General features: G+C 42.8%; 1 protein-coding gene across 1 annotated transcript in view; it reads left to right on the top strand.

The window, feature by feature from the left end:
- suclg2 (succinate-CoA ligase GDP-forming subunit beta) overlaps positions 1–23,692 on the top strand; it is a 131,149-nt gene that overhangs the window by 29,892 nt on the left and 77,565 nt on the right. The window contains exons 3-4 of the mRNA XM_014133406.2: positions 22,310–22,409; positions 23,390–23,480. Of these exons, the coding sequence (XP_013988881.1) occupies positions 22,310–22,409; positions 23,390–23,480 (191 nt within the window). The remainder of the gene's footprint in view (positions 1–22,309; positions 22,410–23,389; positions 23,481–23,692) is intronic.

Raw genomic sequence — 23,692 nt, 5'->3', positions numbered from 1 at the left:
ACAAGCTGGCCAGTAGAATTGGCTCTTTCTTTCTCTCACAGAACAACAAGCTGGCCAGAAGCATAGGCTCTTTCTTTCTCTCACAGAACAACAAGCTGGCCAGTAGAATAGGCTCTTTCTTTCTCTCACAGAACAACAAGCTGGCCAGTAGAATAGGCTCTTTCTTTCTCTCACAGAACAACAAGCTGGCCAGTAGAATAGGCTCTTTCTTTCTCTCACAGAACAACAAGCTGGCCAGTAGAATAGGCTCTTTCTTTCTCTCACAGAACAACAAGCTGGCCAGTAGAATAGGCTCTTTCTTTCTCTCACAGAACAACAAGCTGGCCAGTAGAATAGGCTTTCTTTCTCTCACAGAACAACAAGCTGGCCAGTAGAATAGGCTCTTTCTTTCTCTCACAGAACAACAAGCTGGCCAGTAGAATAGGCTCTTTCTTTCTCTCACAGAACAACAAGCTGGCCAGTAGAATAGGCTCTTTCTTTCTCTCACAGAACAACAAGCTGGCCAGTAGAATAGGCTCTTTCTTTCTCTCACAGAACAACAAGCTGGCCAGTAGAATAGGCTATTTCTTTCTCTCACAGAACAACAAGCTGGCCAGTAGAATAGGCTCTTTCTTTCTCTCACAGAACAACAAGCTGGCCAGTAGAATAGGCTTTCTTTCTCTCACAGAACAACAAGCTGGCCAGTAGAATAGGCTACTTCTTTCTCTCACAGAACAACAAGCTGGCCAGTAGAATAGGCTACTTCTTTCTCTCACAGAACAACAAGCTGGCCAGTAGAATAGGCTACTTCTTTCTCTCACAGAACAACAAGCTGGCCAGTAGAATAGGCTACTTCTTTCTCTCACAGAACAACAAGCTGGCCAGTAGAATAGGCTACTTCTTTCTCTCACAGAACAACAAGCTGGCCAGTAGAATAGGCTACTTCTTTCTCTCACAGAACAACAAGCTGGCCAGTAGAATAGGCTACTTCTTTCTCTCACAGAACAACAAGCTGGCCAGTAGAATAGGCTACTTCTTTCTCTCACAGAACAACAAGCTGGCCAGTAGAATAGGTCAACTTTTCTACTATGGGGGATAATAGATTGACATAGGCTAGTGATTTTGCTGTTTGTCTTGTTGGCAGAGGAAAAGTAAATGTGGACAGTTATTCTAACATAGGCAGCACATGGGTTTGAAGTTTGAGGAAGCAAATTTTCACCATAATAATGCACCTTTTGTAATAAAGAATTCCATGCGTCCTCACATTTGCAGACTTATGTAAGATAGTCTACTATTCCTAATGTGATGATTTAGATTGGATAGTCATCATTTTGGCTAATAATATCATTTGTTCGCAGAAAAGACTGTTCAATGCAGTGGAGTAGGCCTAGGCTAGTTCAGAGCCTACATTTCTTCTCTCTCTGCACAGGAAATGTTGGCCTTTTATGAACAAATTTTATGCAATTCAACTACACTTTATATGACTAGAGACATTAGCAGATAATTGTTTTTATATGACAAAAATTACAGGGTAGCCTACTCTACTGACAAACAGATCAATTCAAATAACATTGTCTGATCCATATATTAAGCCTATGAAAAGTGGAGACACAAGTACAATATGACATCCATCATATTGAGAAAATGATTGTCCAAAAACAAACAGAAGTGCCACTGACCCAATGATAAAGACAGTGAATATGCACACTCACCAGGGATATGGCCGCTGTTCTCCGCTGGTGCAAATAAGATCCTTTTAAATTAAGTTGAGACTTTTGATAACTGATAGACATTGGTTTCTTTTCATTCTCTTCTCTTTACAGCAATAGCCATTTGTTTTCTTAACAGTTTTTCCGCGATTGTACTTTTTCATATTGCGATATGCCTCTGCTTTTCACTGACAGTTACAACTCAACAATCATCTAGGCCTGTTTTTTAAGAAGCTAATGATTCTCTGTGGCCAAATCATTCTTTCTGGTGTAGTAGCCCATTTTGAATGATTTTATTTATTTCTGTATATATATAGGAGTAAGCTAATTAGGCTATATAATTTTGGCAATTTAATTCACTTTACTTTAGGGAAAGCTTTCCTAATGGAAACCCTGGTGTGTGTGTGTGTGTGCCACTGTGATTACACTGCCTAGGCCTTGCCACCATGCCTCTCAACCACATCCCACCAATAAGACGTCGGCATTAGAGAATGCAGCAGTCATGCGCTGATTGGGACAGGAGTGAGAACTTGTCTGTCTTATGCTGAGTGTCTCAGTAAATTCATCCAGAGAGGGTTTTGACACATCTAGCAGTGCAGTGCCCCACAATGTGCTGACCAAATGTCTCTCCTTTGAAAACCTATAAGATGTTTGTGAATTTGAGAAGGGGCTGTGTATTTTTGGGCGTTTCTCCTCTGCAGAGCAGAATAGTCTGAACACCTTATCAACAATCATATTCAGTGTCTGTCAATGGAAGGCTGAGCTGCTTTCCCCTCAACAGGGATGCTATCAAACACACTGGATATGGAATCAGCTTTTGAATATAGCCAGTCTGGCATTTTACCATTTTGAGATATGAACGCAGCTCATGTAATGAATAAAGATGATTTTTATTTTCATCGTTGCCCAAGCCCGTCCAGCCATCTAAACTCAAAGACACACAAAAGCCCCCCCCGCACACACACACACATACACCTGTCCCAAGCAGTCAATGAGCGTGTGATTATTTGAACCACTTTCTATAGCACAACACTGTTGACGGATGCATCGGCCGAGTAAATCTTGATGGATTTTCACTCTAAATTCACTATTATACTGTATTTGTTCTTCTCCTGAGTCTCCGGGAGCCTTCACGCCTGCCAGGCTTTCTGTCTGAGCAGTGATCGACGAACCAGACATTGAAAAACATTTGCTCTGATTCTATCTTCTCCATATGTTGAGCTTGTTTGATGAATGTGAGAGCAACATGCATTTTTTTTACACGCATGCACACACAGATGGTCACATTCTCTCTCACCACAAATTACATGTTTTGCTCCAGTTTCCATTCCATTCAATGTGCAGTATAAGGTTTATTTTCACAATAACAAAGGGTGCCTCCCTACATACAGTATATTGACCCACACAACATACTGTGTGTTGAATCCAAATTGATTAGGACCCAATTCCTTAATAGGTGTGTGATTTAATGTGACTTAACAGGAATATTTACCGGTATATACGGTAGGAACGTCTATGCTAGAGCTCTTATCATGCTGTCTCAATAGGCCCAGGTTGAGACGGCTTGTGGGATCCTATAGGCTTTGTGTGTTTCCTTACTAATGGTTGTATGTTAGCTCAGCAACATACATCTGTCAATTCAGCACTGTTGTCATATTCAGCACTTTCAATACATCCTGACAACTAAAGTCGAGCACTCCAGGTGTTCTCTCTCTCTCTCTCTCTCTCATGTTCCTTTTTCTCCCCCTCTCTCATTCGCTTTCTTTGTCACTTATCCTCATTGGTTTCAGCTGTATTCTCACTCTTATTTTGTCTCTTTCTCCACTTCTACCCTTTTCTCTCTCTCCTTGCTTCTTGGGTCATTTTTAAAGTTATTCAGAATAGACAGGTAGAATAACAATTAGCGGCAGGAATGGATTCATTCATTTCTCACAGATATGAATATTCAGTGTAAACAGTGCAGCTTTATTCATGAGTCAAATCTTATGTGCTTATTAGAGGCAGTGTTGGTTTGACATGTCAGCGCACAACATAATATTGAGATGGCCTGACATTAGGCTAACTCTTTGAGGAAGGTGTGAGTGTACACTTCTTATGGAAACATAAGTTAATTGGGCAAATTGGTTGCCACTCGACAATTTTGTGTGGCTACTTCCTTGTAGTATTTTAGCTAATCTGGTTAGGAGAATTAATGTAGGATGTTAGGAGAATTAATGTAGCAGGTTAGGAGAATTAATGTAGAAGGTTAGGATCATTATTTTTATTTTACCTTTATTTAAACTAGGCAAGTCAGTTAAGAACAAATTCTTTTTTTCAATGACGGCCTAGTAACAGTGGGTTAACTGCCTTGTTCAGGGGCAGAATGACAGATTTTACCTTGTCAGCTCGGGGATTCGATCTTGCAACCTTTCGGTTACTAGTCCAACGCTCTAACCACTAGGCTTCCTGCCGCCCCTAATGTAGGAGGTTAGGAGAATTAACGTTAGGAGGTTAGGAGAATTAACGTTAGGAGGTTAGGAGAATTAACGTTAGGAGGTTAGGAGAATTAACGTTAGGAGGTTAGGAGAATTAACGTTAGGAGGTTAGGAGAAGGAGGTTAGGGAAATGGGTAAGCTTAGCTAAAAAGCAACGAGCAGCCGCGCAAAATGGTCGAATGGCAAACAATCTGTCCAATTAGCTGTTAGGTTTCCATACACCTACTTATGTTGATCCTCCCACTTATTTCACAATGCCCACTTTCAGACACACTCCTCGTATGCAGTTATCCATGACTCCCCACTATGCCATCATTGGCTTGAATGGGGACGCCTGTTTTATTCATTTTACTTCTATGGCAGCTCATGCAGTCAGGAACGAAGGAGAGGCGAACGTTTTTTTTTTTTTAATACAGTTCTATATTTTTTATGCATTTACAGTGCCTTCAGGAAGTATTCATACCACTTGACTTACTCCAAATTTTGTTTTGTTACAGCCTGCATTCAAAATTGATGTTTATTTTTTTTTTTTTGGACCCATCTACACACAATACCCCATAATGATGAATTAAAAACATGTTTTTAGAAATGTTTGCAAATATATAGAACAATCTATACAGAAATATATAAGGTCCCACAGTTGACAGTGCTTGACAAACTATACCATGAAGTCCAAGGAACTGTCCGTAGATCTCAGTGAATTGTGATGAGGTATAGTGTTGAACGTTTCCAAGAACACAGTGGTCTCCTCTCCATCATTGGGAAAAAATATGGAACTACCGAGACTCTGCCTAGAGCTGGCCGTCTGAACAAACTGAACAACCGGGCAAGAAGGACATTGGTTAGGGAGGTGACCAAGAACCCAATGACCAATCTGACAAAACTACAGAGTTCCTTGGCTGAGATGGGAGAACCTGCCAGAAGGACAACAGTCTTAATAGCACTTCACCTATCTGGGCTTTATGGGAGAGTGGCCAGACAGAAGCCACTCCTTAGAAAATGGCACATGACAGCACGCCTGGAGTTTGCAAACAGGCACAAGAAAGACTAAGATTATAAGGCAAAGGATTCTGGTCTATAGGCCTCCCGAGTTGCGCAGTGGTCTAAGGCAGTGCTAGCTGTGCCACTAGAGATCCTGGTTTGAGTCCAGTTTCTGACGCAGCCGGCCGCGACCGGGAGACCCATGGGGCAGCGCACAATTGGCCCAGCGTTGTCCGGGTTAGGGGAGGGTTTGGCAGGCAGGGATGTTCTTTGTCCCATCGCGCACTAGCGACTCCTGTGGCGGGCCGGGCGCAATGCACCTGACAAGGTCGACAGGTGTAAGGCTTCCGGGTTAAGTGGGCGTTGTGTCAGGAAGCAGTGCGGCTTGGCTGGGTTGTGCTTCGGAGGACACACGGCTCTTGACCTTTGCCTCTCCCGAGTCCATACGGGAGTTGCAGCGATGGGACAAGACTGTAACTACAAATTGGATATGATGAAATTGGGAAGAATAAAAATAAATTAAAAAGATTCTGTGCTCTGATGCGACAAACTCTTTGGCCTGAATGCAAAGCTCTATTTCTGGAGAAAACCAGGCACAACCAGGCACAGCTCATCACCAATCTAACACCATTCCTACCGTGAAGCATGGTGGTGCGAGCATCATGCTATGGGGATGCTTTTCAGCGGCAGGAAGTGGGATACTGGTAAGGATTGAGGGAACAATGAATGGAGCCAAATACAGGCACATCCTTGATGAGAACCTGCTTCAGAGTGCAAAAGACCTTAGACTGGGGCAAAGACATTTACAATGTCCCCAAGCATACAGCCGAAGCAACGCTGGAATTGTTTCTGAACAAAAATGTGAACGTCCTTGAGTGGCCCTGCCAAAGCCCCAGACTTCAATCCCATAGACAATCTATGGGAAGTCTTAAAGATTGCTGTTCACCGCCGCTCCCCATCTAACTTAACAGAGCTTGAGCAAATCTGCAAGAAAGAATGGGAGAAAATCCCAAATCAAGATGTGTAAAACTGATAAACATAACACCCAAGATGACTCAAAGCTTTAATCGCTGCCAAAGGTGCTTCTACAAAGTATTGACTCAGGGGTGTGAATACTTATGTAAAGATATTTCTGTATTAAATTTTCAATACATTTCAGAATTTTTTTTCTCACTTTGTCATTATGGGTTATTGTGTGTGGATGGGTGAGATTTTTTTTGTGTGTAATCCACTCTGAATTCTGTAACACAACAAAATGTATGAATACCCCATAATGACAAAGAAAAAACAGGCTTTTAGAAATTTTTGCAAATGTATATAATGAAAGAACTGATACAGCCTCGAGTCTTCTTGGGTATGACGCTACAAGCTTGGCACACCTGTATCTGGGGAGTTTCTCCCATTGTTCTCTGTAGATCCTCTCAAGCTCTGTCAGGTTGGATGGTAAGCATTGCTGCACAGCCATTTTCAGGTCTCTCCAGAGATGTTTGATCGGGTTCAAGTCCGGGCTCTGGCTGGGACACTCAAGGACATTCAGAGACTTGTCCCAAAGTCACTCCTGCATTGTCTTGGCTGTGTGCTTAGGGTCATTGTCCTGTTGGAAGGTGAACCTTCAACCCAGTCTGAGGGCCTGAGTGCAGGTTTTCATCAAAGATCTCTCTGTACTTTGCTCCATTCATCTTTCCCTTGATCCTGACTAGTCTCCCAGTCCCTACCTCTGAAAAACCTCCCCCACAGCATGATACTGCCACCACCATGCTTCATCGTTGGAATGGTGCCAGGTTTCCTCCAGACATGACGCTTGGCATTCAGGCCAAAGAGTTGAATCTTCATTTCATCAGACCAGAGAATCTTGTTTGACATGGTCTGAGAGTCTTTAGATAGCTTTTGGAAAACTCCAAGTGGGCTGCCTTTTACTGAGGAGTGGCTTCCGTCTGGCCACTCTACCATAAAGGCCTGATTGGTGGAGTGCTGCAGAGATGGTTGTCCTTCTGGAAGTTTCTCCCATCCCCACAGAGGAGCTCTGTCAGAGTGACCATCGGGTTCTTGGTCACCTCCCTGACCAAGGCCCTTCTCTCCCGATTGCTCAGTTTGACCGGGCGGCCAGCTCTAGGAAGAGTCTTGGTGGTTCCAGACTTCTTCCATTTAAGAATAATGGAGGCCACTGTGTTCTTGGGGACCTTCAATGCTCCAGAAATGTGTGCCTCGATCTGTGCCTCAACACAATCCTGTCTCTGAGCTCTGTGAACAATTCCTTCGACCTCATGGCTTGGTTTTTGCTCTGACAAGCACTGTCAACTTGCGGGACCTTATATAGACAGGTGTGTGCCTTTCCAAATCATGTCCAATCAATTACATTTAACACAGGTGGACTCCAATCAAGTTGTAGAAACATCTCAAGCATGATCAGTGGAAACAGGATGCGCCTGAGCTCAATTTCGAGTCTCATAGCGAAGGTCCTGAATACTTGTTTGCATAAGGTATTTCTGTTTTTATTTTTAATAAATGTAAAAACGGTTTTTGCTTTGTCATTATGGGGTATTGTGTGTAGATTGACTGACTAGGAAAATGTTTTATTTAATCAATTTTAGACTTAAGAAAATGTGGAAAAGGGGAAGGGGTCTGAATACTTTCCGAATGCACTCTGTCTTTAAAGGAGTAGAAGTGGACAATTATGCAATCCATACTTTATTTGACCGCCTACTATTACACCACTCTGTGTAAAACAGTGCTATGAAATACAAAGCCCTCCCACTGAGTAGTTTTACTGTAACCAGTGCATTCCATGACGTAAGTGGTCCCTGACTACTGGACCAGTGTGAGAAAGAGGTGGTCTGTCTGTCTGGCTGATACTGTGTTTGACCACGACAGCCTTGCTGAATCCAGTGCTATAAGAGAGGCTCCTGGTGTCCTCCTGTTCCTCCCATGTCTCTGGCTGTTTGGCTGGCAACAGGGCAGCATTTACACCTCTGACTGGCGCTGGCGTCTGAGATCAGCTGGAGCGTAGCATATGCTTCTCTCCTGAGCCACCGTTCTGCCGAGCTTGTACCATATGTCAACCCCTCATTCCTCCCCCTGTCTTTCTCAGCCATGCCTGACGTGTACTGGCATTCTTTCCCGTCTCTACCTCCCCGTTATTCCGTGTTAAACAAACAACTACCATTCTTTTTTTGCTTCTATTTATTTCCACAAGGGCCTTTGTTTATCTGATCTCCCTGGTGGGAATGGAGGAGTGTCTTTGAAAGTGTGTCGCTGGCATGTAGGCCTAGATGATGTATGTCAGCTGGTCTCACTTGTTCTGTCTGTGGAGAGATGAAAGACCTGGGGATAGGATGAGGGTTTGTTTTCTTCTTGTGTTTCCAACTTCATTGTGTTGGTAACATAGCATTAACATGGCCACCAAACTGTTTTGTATTCAGTTGTGCGACGTGAGAGTATGTTGTTTATACCCAGTGTGTGTGCAATGTTCCTGCATTTGTATAACACCCATTGTCTTTCATTAAAGTGCAACTGCAGCCAGCTACAATAAGCAAACCTGCTCAGGCCTCTGAATCACTAATAGAATGTGTGAGCGAGCGCTGTGAGGGAAAGCAAAACAAAAAGCTACCACTGCTAGTACGGAAATCTGAGTTTATGGATCATAAAGGGCCGTAATCATATCTCTGATTTGTGTTTCTGCGGTAAAACAATCAGAATGCCTCTCCAATGATTTTCTAAATACATTTTGAGGAATATGAGCTGCGTTTCAGGAACCTCACAAATCAAAATGTAATTTTGGACTCGTGACAGCTGGGCTGTATTGACATTGCGGGATGCACATTACCGTTACTCATGCTTTAGGCCCTGTTGCCTCGCCAACGCGCCTAACACTTGTTCAGGCAGAAGGTATGGCGCCATTATTTTGGTAATGTTGCCTCTAAATTGCATGTTTTAGTAGGGCTATTCCATGCTCCATTCAGCAGTAAATTTGTAAGAAGAAATACAATGTTTTTTTTCTTCTGTCTCATTAGTGCATTTGTTCCAGTTTAAAAATAAATCCTGTGTCTGAATTGCTTCATACTGTGGGGCCCATTCTCATTCAATTCTATTACACTGCACTCTGTTTGATAATGATGCTTTTCCCGCCAATGACTTGGGAATGACTTGGGACAAGGCCTGCATTCTAGTAGGACTAGCTGTAGGACTACCTCATCATACATAGTTAAATAAATCCCGGCCAGTTTAGAAGTAGCCAAGTTAATTGATTAACATCAAACGGTATGATGTCTTGAGCTTCTAGTGATCCGTTAGATCCAGTGCAACCCTCATCTCGGCTGAGTGAGGGACTTGGAGAAGACTGGAATCTCAGCATTGTAAAGCTGGCCAACATGGATGGACTCCCATTCTCTGTCCACATCTCCCTCCTCAGCCAGCCTCTCTCTCCTAGCCTACACCCCCTCACACACTTCAAGCACTTTAAAGCCCGCTTTCATCTCCCCCGTCTAGAAAACAAGCCTGAGTCATTTGAAGAGCTCTGACACTCTCAATAACAAGGAGAGCTGTATGAGTGTTTTCTTCGACAGGACCGCTCCTCTCGTGTTTATCAGAAGTGTTGGGATCTGTGTCCTGCACAGCTGGACCTAATACAGTCTTTTATACTAGTCAGTTTGATACCTGGTGCTTTCACATAATGTGTGTAATGTATGATGGAACTGTTTAAGGTGTGGCTTTTCTGACTCTTCTCTGAGGTAAATGGAATCACAGCCATTCTCAATACTGAAACACTTCAGTTATTGTGCTGTTCTGAGAGGCTTGGGGAGAGCTGGGGAGGGAGGGAGAGCTGGAGGGAGAGCTGGAGAGAGAGCTGGAGAGAGAGCTGGAGAGAGAGCTGGAGAGAGAGCTGGAGAGAGAGCTGGAGAGAGAGCTGGAGAGAGAGCTGGAGAGAGAGCTGGAGAGAGGAAAAAGGGCAGGCAGCATTGAGGAGGATTTTGATTGACATGGACATAAATGTTGGCAGCTAGAAGACTACTCTCCAGAGGGCAGATAAAGACAGCGGCAGTAGTTTTGGGTCACAGGCAGCCAGCAAGCATCTAATACTCTGGCTGGCATAGACTCAATCAGGGGTTCCCTGCCCTAAGACCAGTGTGTGTATGGTGGTGCACAAACACTGTTTCTGTAAATAGATTCAGCAAGTAGATTGCTTGAGGAATTGTAATGCTATTATTTTTTATATGGATAACATTTTACTCTAGGTGTCCTAATGCATGCATTCATAACGTCTTTACAACAGCTATATAAAACATTTATCATAAGCTGTCAAGTTGTCATAACAGTTATGATATTATAAAACAAGTTATAATGTGTTATAAATGTGCCATGCTCTAATATCAACTGTTAATGACTGCTATTACATGGTGTGCATGACTACTTACACAGTATTTTGGGAATTTTATTGACAGATATAGTTAATGGTGGTGGTTTAATAGGGAGGAAGTGGCGGGAGCCACTGCCTCCAGTGCCAATATGTTCTAGGACCACCAGCCACTAAGCGCTGTAGCCAGTGACATTGTTTGCAACCTCCACGGGGACCAGCAAAAATTTTTTTAATGATTGTATGAACAAATGCGCTGTAGATGCGACTAAATCTTGTCATGTTATTACATTCTACATAGTCTACATCTAAGATGTTATAACATGGTATTATTTCATTTACCAAGCTCTTTGACACATGATTACATTGAATGGGATGATGAGCGTCATAACTATGTCAAATGCCCTTATAGTGTGCACAGAGAAAGTGCCAATCATTTGAGGTGTTATAAAATAGTTATGAATGTGCTTATACCACAGGATGAGTTGAAAGTATGACAAAACTAAACCATTCATAAAATCTCCGGGAAAAAGGGGAGCAAATTGGACCACGTCCAGATATATATAAAAATATGCATTATAATAAAAACTTGCCAAAAAACTAACTTTTTCCAATGAAATAGATGCTATGTAGGCTGTAATGTAACAAAATGTGAAAAAAAGTCAAGGGGTCTGAATACTTTCCGAATTGCATGCATGCATGCAGTACCAGTCAAAAGTTTGGACACCTACTCAGGGTTTTTGTTGAATTTTGACTATTTTCTACATTATAGAATAATAGGGAAGACATGAAAACTATGAAATTACACATATGGAATCATGTAGTAACCAAAAAAGTTTTAAACAAATCAAAATATATTTTATATTGAGATTCTTCAAAGTAGCCACCCTTTTGCTTGATGACAGCTTTGCACACTCATGGCATTCTCTCAACCAGTTTCACCTGGAATGCTTTTCCAACAGTCTTGAAGGAGTCCCCACATATGCTGAGCACTTGTTGGCTGCTTTTCCTTCACTCTGCGGTCCAACACATCCAAAACCATCTCAATTGGGTTGAGGTAGGGTGATTATGGAGGCCAGGTCATCTGATGCAGCACTCCACCACTCTCCTTCTTGGTCAAATAGCCCTTACACAGCCTGGAAGTGTGTTGGGTCATTGTTCTGTTGAAAAACAAATTATAGTCCCACTAAGCGCAAACCAGATGGGATGGTGTATCGCTGCAGAGTGCTGTGGTAGCCATGCTGGTTAAGTGTGCCTTGAATTCTAAATAAATCACTGATGGTGTCACCAGCAAAGCACCATCACACCACCTCCTCCATGCGTCACGGTGGAAAACACACATGCGGAGATCATCCATTCACATACTCTGCGCCTCACAAAGACACAGCCGTTGGAACCAAAAATCTCAAATTAGGACTCATCAGACCAAAGGAGAGATTCCCACCAGTCTAACGTCCATTGCTCGTGTTTCTTGGCCCAAGCAAGTCTTTCGCTTATTGGTGTCCTTTTAGTAGTGGTTTCTTTGCAGCAATTTTACCATGAAGGCCTGACTCATGCAGTCTCCTCTGAACAGTTGACGTTGATGTGTCTGCTACTTGAACTCTGAAGCATTTTTTTGGGCTGCAATTTCTGAGACTGGTAACTCTAATGAACTTATCCTTGTGGCAGGGCTTGCAAACTATCATGGATTACAGATGGAAACCCAGCCGTGAGCTGCCCAGTAACCTGCTAGACAAGCTAAATGCCATCCATGCTCACATTGAGGCAAGCCGCACTGAACCATGCATGAGAGCACCAGCTGTTCCAGAAGACTGTGATCACACTCTCCGTAGCCGACGTAAGAACAGGTTAACTTCTATGGGCTAGGTGTGAAGTTTGCGTCCCACCCTAGTCAACAGCCAGTGGAATCGCGTGGCGCGAAATACAAATACCTCAAAAATGCTATAACTTCAATTTCTCAAACATATGACTATTTTACACCATTTTAAAGACAAGGCTCTCGTTAATCTAACCACATTGTCCGATTTCAAAAAGGCTTTACAACGAAAGCAAAACATTAGATTATGTCAGGAGAGTACCCTGCCAAAAATAATCACACAGCCATTTTCAAAGCAAGCATATATGTCACAAAAACCAAAACCACAGCTAAATGCAGCACTAGCCTTTGATGATCTTCATCAGATGACACTCCTAGGACATTGTTATACAATACATGCATGTTTTGTTCAATCAAGTTAATATTTTTATCAAAAACCAGCTTTTTACATTAGCATGTGATGTTCAGAACTAGCATACCCACCGAAAACATCCGGTGAATTTACTAAATTACTCATGATAAACGTTGAGAAAATACATAACAATTATTTTAAGAATTATAGATACAGAACTCCTTTATGCAATCGCTATGTCCGATTTTAAAATAGCTTTTCGGTGAAAGCACATTTTGCAATATTCTGAGTACATAGCTCGGCCATCACAGGCTAGCTAATTTGACACCCACCAAGTTTGGGGCTCACTAAACTCAGAATTACTATTAGAAAAATTGGATTACCTTTGCTGTTCTTCGTCAGAATGCACTCCCAGGACTTCTACTTCAACAACAAATGTTGTTTTGGTTGCAAATAATCCATAGTTATATCCAAATACCGCCGTTTTGTTTGTGCGTTCAGGTCACTATCCGAAGGGTAACGTGCGAGCGCATTTCGTGACAAAAAAATTCAAAATATTCCATTACCGTACTTAGAAGCATGTCAAACGCTGTTTAAAATAATTTTTTCTGCTGTTTTTCTCGTAAAATAGCGATAATATTCCAACCGGGCAACGTTGTATTCATTCAAAGGCTGAAAGAAAAAATATTGAGACGTCTCGTGAACGCGCATCTCAGTGTCACTGTCCCCAGGCTGACCACTTACAAACTCTGCTGCTGTACTTTGCCCAGAGACAGCAGACACCCCATTTCACTTTCTGGTGGTTTTAGAGAGCCAATGGAAGCCTTAGAAGGTGTCACGTTACAGCACAGATGCTGTATTTTCGATAGAGATGCAACAGAAGGACAACAAATTGTCAGACAGGGCACTTCCTGTATGGAATCTTCTCAGGTTTTGGCCTGCCATATGAGTTCTGTTATACTCACAGACACCATTCAAACAGTTTTAGAAACTTTAGAGTGTTTTCTATCCAAATCTACTAATTATATGCATATTCTCGTTTCTGGGCAAAGAGTAGTAACCAGTTTTAAATCGGGTACGTTTTTTATCCGGCCGTGAAAATACTGCCCCCTAGCCCCAACAGGTTAACATTCACAGACGGATTACCAGGACGCTTTCTCTGAGCTTGCGTCGACCAGCTGGCAAGTGTCTAAACTGACATTTTTAATCTCTCCCTGACCCAGTCTGTAATACCTGCATGTTTCAAGTAGACCACCATAGTCCCTGTGCCCAAGTAAACGTTCCTAATCACTCATTTGTTGCCATGAAAGGCTTTGAAAGGCTGATCATAGCTCACATCAACACCATCATCTCAGAAACCCTTCACCCTTTCCAATTCACATACCACACCAACAGATCCACAGACGATGCAATCTCTATTGCACTCCACACTGCCCTTTCCCACCTGGACAAAAGGAACACCTATGTGAGAATGCTGTTCATTGACTACAGCTCAGTGTTCAACACCATAGTGCCCACAAATCTTATCACTAAGCTAAGGACCCTGGGACTGAACACCTCCCTCTGCAACTGGATCCTGGACTTCCTGACGGGCCGCCCCCAGGTGGTGAGGGTAGGCAACAAAATATCCACAACGCTGACCATTAACACAGGGGCCCCTCGGGTGCGTGCTTAGTCCCCTCCTGTACTCCCTGTTCACCCACAACTGCATGGCCAAACACGACTCCAACACCATCATTAAGTTTGCCGACGACACAACGGTGATGTGCCTGATCACCGACGACGATGAGAGGTGGTCTGAGACCTGGCAGTGTGATGCTAGGGCTGCAACCTCTCCCTCAACTTGAGCAAGACAAAGGAGCTGATCGTGGACTACATAAATCGGAGGGCTGAGCAAGCCCCCATTCACCTAGACAGGGCTGTAGTGGAGGTTGAGAGCTTCAAGTTCCTTGGTGTGATATTATGGTCCAAACACACCAACACAGTCATGAGGCGGGCACAATGTCTCTTCCCCCTCAAGAGGCTGAAAATATTTGCCATGGGTCCTCAGATCCTCAAAGTTCTACAGCTGCACCATCAAGAGCGTCCTGACTGGTTGCATCACAGCTTTTTATGGCAACTGCTTGGCATCTGACCAAGGCGCTACTAAGGGTAGTGCGACAGCTTTTCACCAATGTGTTATAAAGATGTTTTGGATGCATGCGTAAAGACACCTACAGCGAAGTGTTAATCTTTACACTCGGAGAGCAACTGAATGGAGTTATTCTACCTGGAAAACATTATTTTATCGTCTGCATAGAATGTTTTTTCTCTCTCTGTTTAAGCAAGTTTGTGTTCCCTCCCTCAGTACCATGCCGTTGTGATTTTACGTGAATGGGGTTTGAATGGATTATTATGCAAATGTTCTTCAGGTAACTGTGAGCATTTACATAGCTATTAACTGTTAATGTTAAGTCAAAACAGCAGTGTGCTCTGCTGCGTTCTCTTTTCCAACTACCAAGCACAGTGGTGCCACAGCCAGCAAAAACATCATTGTGCTCGTTTACTTTTGGATCAGGTAGGGGGCAGAATGAGTGCAGCAAGTTAGTCTGTGGAGTTGCAGGTATCTCTGCCACACCAGCCTTTTCCCCCCTGAGAACCAGCCTGTCACACAGAAAGACGGATGGTGTGAGGAATTTTCCTACCAAGAAGCCACGCTCCCGGGGAAAGAGGACACGGGAGAGGCTGAGGAGGAGCTTGTTCAAGCCAAGGTCATTAACACAGGCTGGACAGGACCGGCAGTGACAGCCTAGACGTGCTCGCCTAATGTGTGCACATATGCACAGTTTATAGTAGTATGGAGTAGGCAGAGCAATGTAGGTGATGCTTGTAGTGTCCTTAAAGCCATGTAGTAGACATCTGCTTTCCCTGTACAGGATTTGTCTGTTGTTATCATAGCTGGTAGAGACCTTACAACTGGAGAAAACGACATGCTCACGGAAACTCTCTTAACAGCTTTAAATAGGCTTTGGAAAATAAGGCTTTCTTGAAAGAGCTGATTTCTATAAGCGGCTTATGGTAGATCCACCTTCTCATTATGCTGCTTAACCTAGGCTTTTCATTATATGTGGAATTATTTATCAGACATATTCAGTATGGTGTATGGATGGCGCTAATAGTGTGTTAGAAGTCATTATGATTACCATTATGCTTGAAGCTTATGACGCACTCACTGTAGTCCTTGGGTTCCAGGGGATAAAGTGATATTAATCACTCCAGAGCAGTGGGAGGCACACCATTCACTGTATGGAACTCTGATCCACGTCTTTTATTACTCACCTGTGAAACCTAGAAGAATGCTGCCTACGTTCCAAGTTCATCTCCTCAGTCGTGTTTGTATAAGCAGGCTTGAATATGCTCATCATAATGACCTCGGCCCTTTCCCTCATTGCTATTCCAGTAGAATGCCATTGTTGGTTAAATGACTATATGCCATTAATGAGACATTGGCTGATAACTTTAGATGACCATACCCCTGGGCCGTTGTCTGTAAAGTCTTACTCCAGAGTGACTAACAGTCTCCACACTGGTCCAGTGGTTTGAACTCTGCCTCTCTGTCATAGAGTGCCACTTAGTCCAGCTCTGGAAATCTTTAGTACGGACAGTGTGTGGAGCCTAACGAGGAGTCCACTGTCATGTGGGTAGTGACAGGAGAATATGATACTAGAGCAGGCAGCAGAGGTCTAGGTTGATGATGAACCCCTGTAGAGTTCCACAGAGACTGCATCATTAGACACAGCCACATCCTCTGAGTGGTCGTTACCTGGTGCAGTTGGAATGGATAGTGCAACAGCATTGCACAGCTCAAAGAGGTCACATACTCTGTTTTTGGTGGCTTTCCATTAGCCTCATACTAGTCATAAGGAAATAAAGGCTTACCAGTTTAACTGCATTAACTCCTAAGCTTCATTACTGCAGCAGTGGAGAATGATAGACCTAGGTGTGTTCTCGATACAGCGAGTCATTATCTCGATTCTAAATGTTCCGAATTGTTTATAGTCACATGTACAGGGTTGCAGGTGTGATTGCAGGGTACAGTGAAAATCTTAGTCCATAGGGGAGTAGCAGGGGGGAGGGGTTGTCCATAGGGGGAGTAGCAGGGGGGGAGGTGCTTTAATACTCCAATTATGCACCTTCATCTACAAATAGACATACCTCCCAGACAGCCTACCTAAACCAGGTTCATTCCCAAATCCATGCATACAACACAGGACACTGCGATAATGTTCACCCTCCTCACTGCTGCACTTCACATAGTCAATACTCTAGCAGATACAGCGGTTACATACTCTGGAATTCCTATCTTCACATTGCCAAAATATCATCATCCCTCAATATCTTAAAGTGTAGTCTAGAGGTCAGCCTGATGAATCAAACTAGCCAGTAGTCTCCTCCATGTAGACTCTCTCTCTCACACACACACACACACACACACACACACACACACACACACACACACACACACACACACACACACACCTCAATCAAACATGATTTATCTTGTGAACTGATTATATCATGTACATTTTATGATTAGTATGCTCTGTTTTTACTTTCTACTTGGTGTTTGAAGCACCTATCTGTAGTAAACACTGAATCTATTCACTTTGATTGTTCCTGTGTGTTGATTGTCTACAGAGTTTGGATTAGTCGTCACATGTAGCTGCCACATTACTTGCGTTAGACTGGAGCAAACACTGGAGAGCTGGGCTGCTCAGTCTGACCTGGAGCTGGGTGCTGGGCTGCTCAGTCTGACCTGGAGCTGGGTGCTGGGCTGCTCAGTCTGACCTGGAGCTGGGTGCTGGGCTGCTCAGTCTGACCTGGAGTTGGGTGCTGGGCTGCTCAGTCTGACCTGGAGCTGGGTGCTGGTAGCGTCCCACCTGGCCAACATCCTGTGAAATTGCAGAGTGCGAAATTCAAACTACAGAATTATAAATATTTAACTTTCATAAAATCACAAGTGTAATACATCAAAATAAAGCTTAACTTGTTAATTCAGCCGCTTGGTCAGATTTCAAAAAAGCTTTACGGCGAAAGCAAACCATGCGATTATCTGAGGACAGTGCCCCGCATACAAAAGCATGAAAAACATATTTCAACCAGGCAGGTGTGCCACGACAGTCAGAAATAGCGATATAATAAATACCTTACCTTTGATCTTCTTCTGTTGGGACTCCAAAAGGTCCCAGATACATCACAAATGGTCCTTTTGTTCGATAATGTCCTTCTTTATATCCATAAAAACTCAGTTTAGCTGGCGCGCTTCAGTCAATAATCCACCCAGTTTCCCTCCATCAAAATGCATACAAAATGAATCCCAAACGTTACTAATAAACTTTTCCAAATAAGCCAAACAACGTTTATAATCAAACTTTAGGTACCCTAATACGTAAATAAACGATCAAATTTAAGACGGAGAATCGTTATTGTCTTTACCAGAGAAAAATACCAAATAACACGCTCTCTTCCACACGCTTGGAAACACTACAGCCAAAATGGGAGCCACCTAGAAAAACTACAATTTCTGGCTCATTTTTCCAAAAATCCAGCATGAAACTCTTTCTAAAGACTGTTGACATCTAGTGGAAGCTCTAGGAACTGCAATCTGGGAGGATTTTGCCTTATAATAAAAGTGACAGCCATTGAAAACAGTGGTAGGCTGAATTTTTTTTTTGGGGGGGGATGGTTTGTCCTTGGGGTTTCACCTGCTATGTCAGTTCTGTTATACTCACAGACATAATTTTAACAGTTTTAGAAACTTTAGAGTGTTTTCTACCAATTATATGCATATCCTAGCTTCTAGGCCTGAGTAACAGGCAGTTTACTTTGGGCACGCTTTTCATCCGGACGTGAAAATACTGCCCCCTACCCAAGAGAGGTTAAGAAAGTGCACAACTTTTGTTTTTATTGTCCCATTAACAATCACCCATATTATTATTTCATTTCAAACCTATAATATTTCTTTGGTATAGGCTACTTATTGTAATGAATGCTACCATCAAAATGCCTGTGATAGGTGATCAGTATTGTCGGCGTCCCAGCTCTAGTCTGACTTCCCCTATCCTCTCACCGTGGCCTGCAGACAGACAGTGAATGCATCTCGTTCTCTCCAGTTTGGCTTGCAGCCTGCGTCCCCAAGTGCACAGCCTTTTATGGCTTAATTAAATATCAGACAACGCTAACTCTGCCGTCTCTAACCCTTGGGCTACATCCTTCCGGACCGCCGAGAGAGGAGGAGGACAGAACGTTTGAAATACAAAGAGGGGAGATGTTGTCGAGGCAGAAGTAACAGCCTTGATGCCGACTGCTGTCATCAGTAAATAGGCTGGGAGTTAATTTGCGTTGATTACTGGGAAATGAGTTAGCCCGAGGACGGCCATGGAACTCAGATTACAGCTGATGCGATTGAAGATGTAGTTACATGTTAATCTCATTTTCTGTGTCTGTCCCTAAAAAAACTACATGGAGAAGAAAATATCCCTTTTCACATTTTCCATGACTTTATATGGTTCCACTGGAAATAGATGGCTTGTTATGGAATGCTGCCACCCTGTCCCTTCCACTTTCATTAAGCGGATTTTCTATTCACCTTAACCTTTACTGCTAATATGCATAACTTCTGAGAATTCATTATTTTTGTAATATTATCAGTTTCACAGTTGTGCATGTTTTTGCATATTGAATGTTGTGTGGTGTCCTGGTCAAACCACTCTCTGTATCTGATGTCATCACTCCTCTGTATTCATTTAACAAAGTGCTACCTCTGGCTCCCAGAGTTCTTTAGTTGTTTTTGTGCTACATGCTGTTAGAACGAAATCACATTCATCTCCCAAAATGTAGCCTAACACGCCTACCTGTCAATACTATCAACAATGGGCATGGAGGCACAGTTTCATTGTTTTGTATTTGGACCTAAGATAACTGTCCATAACAGAATTAAAAATGTTAAAAAAATTTAATAAAAAATTATAATAAATGGCTGTTTCCTTCAATGGCTGCCATTGATATAGAAATACCCTAAATATCCCTAAAGATTGACCTTTAAAAAGCAGCTTACCAGACACATTGAATAAAACGTCCATATGAGTCTGTGAGTTATTGAGAGACTCACACAAATCCATCAATGCTCTTCAGTGGCGTCATCTTCACACAAGTGTAACACTGCCTGTGTTAGGTGCTGTTTCATGTCTGGAGGATGAATGGATAATATCCAATGACGTGTGTATATATAAACTCTGGATTGATGATGCTATGTAATGACCATTGAGAGGCTTTGAAACCCCCAGTCAGCCATGTTGGCACACCCCAGTAGGAGAAATCCTCCATAGGAATTAATGGAATTCAAAAGTATTTGAATGTTTCAAGGACAAAATGACATGTATTTTGTTGTTGTAGTGGGCACAGTAATATTAGTACTCAAAAAAAATACTTGAAGGAATTGTTTTTGTTTTTATGTTTAACTCACAATACAATTTAAAGTATGCATTAAAGTGTCTGTAATAATAGAATAAATGTGTAAAAAATTAATGTAGACATTAATAAATGCATTTCTATAGTTTCCTAAGTCTTTTTTTACAACTGAGGAGGAGTACCAAGACATCTGCGCAGGGTCTTCAATACAGCACACCCTGTCAATCATCCAGGGTTTATACATATTATTGGTCATGTCTGCTCTGTGCTCACACAGTGCCCTGGTCACTGGGATCTTTGAGGGCATCATAACTGTCAAAATGCATCGTGAAGTATTCTTTTTTTTAATCCTGGGTGGTGGCAGCTTTAGAGAATCTACAATGATGACACTATCGGGGGGAAAACTGGAAATAAAATAACAGGCTGGGAGGTGTTTTGCATTCTTAACAAGCCACTGTAAAGGTCGGGTGTGTTTTGTATGTGTAATCAAGGCCAATTTTCCAAGCGAGTGATTTGATGAGAGAACGGTTCATTCGTTAAGAGGCTTATCTCTTCTGATAAGTAGGCTTCATATGCTCCACTAAACACCTCTTAGGTATATCTAGATACTCTTTTCCTGTATGATCAATTGTATATGGCTAATTATTTGGGCTTGGGTGTGTTATCAGGGCACCTTTTTATATGTTCTGGTCACGGTGTGAAACAGCATACCTCTCAATAACCAATCATGTGTCTGGCTATATAGGCTACATATTTCCTTCATCATTCTTTTCTCCTTTTTCCGTCCATTTCCTTCTCTTGGCTCCCGAAGGGGGAAAAAAAAAAAAGGTTAGTATTTAATCTATTAAAAGTGAATTCAGAATCTGTAGAGCTGGATTCAGGCACATACTGCACCTTAATCATCGTCATCTCTCACTCCTCTCCTCCTTCCAGAGACGACCCAGTCTTGGTCCTTTCTACACCTTACAGCACACCTCTTCTCAGGGCTAAGGAATAACACCTTCCTCATTGGCTCCCGCTTTTCTTTTAACAAAAGTAGTTTCCTAATTTTCTCTGTTCCATCCCGCTGCTGCACATGCCCGTAGGACACTCCATTTCATCTTGCTTTGAACTCAATTTTAATTTTGCGCTGTTGCAGTTTTTTTAAATTGACATATTTATTAATGTATGACTACTCACAGCCCCAACATGTGCTCACCTTTATTCTCTCGGTCTTTCTCTCCTCATCCCAGGGCAGAACAGAGCTCACTAATTCAGTGTTGGTTTAATCCCTGCCGTCTTGTCAGAGCCTACTTTGTCGGGGTCTTGTTCCTACTAGAACAGCCTGAGCCACTCTGCTTGAGGAGCTTTACTGAGAGTAAGAGAGCGATGTTCCTGGCCCAAGGTCGACGTGCCTTTCCTTACATGTTCTGCTTGCCCCACTGTTAGCCAATGGTGAACTCCCTGCCAGGATAATGATCGCTCAAGACCATATCCCATCAAGTGCCCTCGTTGCACCATTTGAATAGAGGGAGCCTGTTCAGTGGGTAGCTGAATAGACAGCTCAGTGCTCTTCCAGAGGTGCTCTTTCCTGGTGTAGAAAGGAGGACTTGGAGGTGACTGAGAGAGAAAGTGGGGTAGGTCTCTATGGTGTTAGCATCGTTAAAATGCCATCAAATTGCAATGGTCAGTCGGAACTCTAAAGAGACAGTCAAATGACGCAAATGAACACATTTGTATAGATTAGATTGATACATGTTTGTGTGTCTATCTTATGTCTTTGTAACGTGTTTGTATGCATGTACCTTGTATGGGAGTATTTGCCTGTCTATATGGACATGTTCTTTCAACTGTCCTCTATAGGGTCCCCTCTCTACCCTGTATTTGGGAAGTTGGCTTTAGTCTGTAATTAGCAGGGCTAGGGGAGAATATCATATGTGAGCTGGAGTACCCTTCCCCTCATCCCATCACGTACCTCTCCTACCAGCCGCCTCTTTCCCTATATCCCCCCCTCTCCTCCAGACAGGACAGGAGCTAATGGAGACCCAGGGTGATGGGTGTGAGAACATTTTACTCAGAGACAGGGGAAGTGTAATGGGCTCTGTGATGATGTACCATTGGAGAGGTCTCATGCTCTTCTCCTCTCTCACCTGGCTGTCTATCTCTCTATCCTGTTGACAGAGCCCTTCTCTCTTTTATTCTAATCCCTCTCTCTTTCAGACGCCAAGGAGATAGTCCTGAAGGCCCAGATTCTGGCTGGGGGACGAGGGAAGGGTGTGTTCAACAGTGGCCTTAAAGGTGGAGTGCACTTAACTAAAGAGTGAGTACTCCTGCCATCTGCCACCTGCACTCACTGAGGTGTGATTTGAGTAATGGCCCCTTCAGAGAATGGTTCTGTTCTAACTAGCGCTTCAGTTCTCCCTCCTAGATGGTGTTGCTTTTCCTCTGTTCCAGCTACCTAAACAGGACCCTGCAATAAAAAGCTACATTTGCTACTTTAGGGAAAACTGCTCCCAATTCAACTTTGAAATAGTGAATTTATCATTGGGAAATTGCACTGTGTGCACCTCACTGAATCAGGTTATTAGAATTGTGATATACAGCTCTGATTCAGTGGAGCTCAATTGTATTGTGTTCTTCTAGCACATCGTTATAGGCCTATATTGGCCAGATTTCCCTAACAATAATCTACTGTTGGTCCATCTTATATCACATCAACCAACATCTTCATTGGCCAGCTACTAGATTGTTTCCTCTGCAAAAAAAATGATGTAGCCAAGATAGCAGCGTGATAAGGCCTGAACTGTGATTTACGACAAATGGCTACGACATATGTGTCATTGTCACCCTATTTCAGTATTTGGGATAAGCAGAAACTTTTCTAAGTGAATCATCTGAAGTTAAGCCTCCCCAGACAGTGACATGTGCACAGTTCACTCTCCTACCATCTATCAAAGCAAAACACAACCTCAGGCTTCATTTGTATTTGATAAAAACCAGAGCAAGAAGCAGTAACAGGAATGAGACTCACTTCCTTTAAAGAGCAGCTGGAACCAGGAGATACTTCTTTTTCAAAGAGCAGTGCTTCATCAGAACACGTTACAATCACACTGCAAATGTGCTTAACCATGTCTTTGTTGAAATGAAAAGGTGTCTCAGGAGCTGAAAAGAATTACTCTGTTATCTGCTATGGTGATAGTCCTCTGTTTTTGGAAGATGTTTGTCCTCTTGGTTTTTATCTGTAATCAAAGCTCTATTAATGAAGTAGTTGTAATTGAGACGCTCCTGTCTCTTCTCTAGCCCTTCTGTGGTGGGGGAGCTGGCCAGTAAGATGCTAGGCTATAGCCTGACCACCAAGCAGACGCCAAAGGAAGGAGTGAAAGTAAAAACGGTAAGTCAAAGCTGGGGGTAAAATAACTTTTCTGTTTTTCTCATTTCAGGGTAATTTCAATTCAGTAATGCAGTTCCATGAAATTAATGACTGCACAAGCATCGGGGTAATAATACATTAGTCTATATTGTTTTTTTGTTCCTCTAGTTCTGGGGATAGGTCCCTGGTGGAGACATGCCATTTGAAGCCGGTGTCGTTTGTTGTGTTTGTGC

This window comes from Salmo salar, chromosome ssa12 (assembly GCF_905237065.1).
Source record: "Salmo salar chromosome ssa12, Ssal_v3.1, whole genome shotgun sequence".
Lineage (NCBI taxonomy): Eukaryota > Metazoa > Chordata > Actinopteri > Salmoniformes > Salmonidae > Salmo > Salmo salar.
The sequence above is the reverse complement of the archived record's forward strand: the minus strand, read 5'-3'. Positions and strand labels throughout refer to the sequence as shown.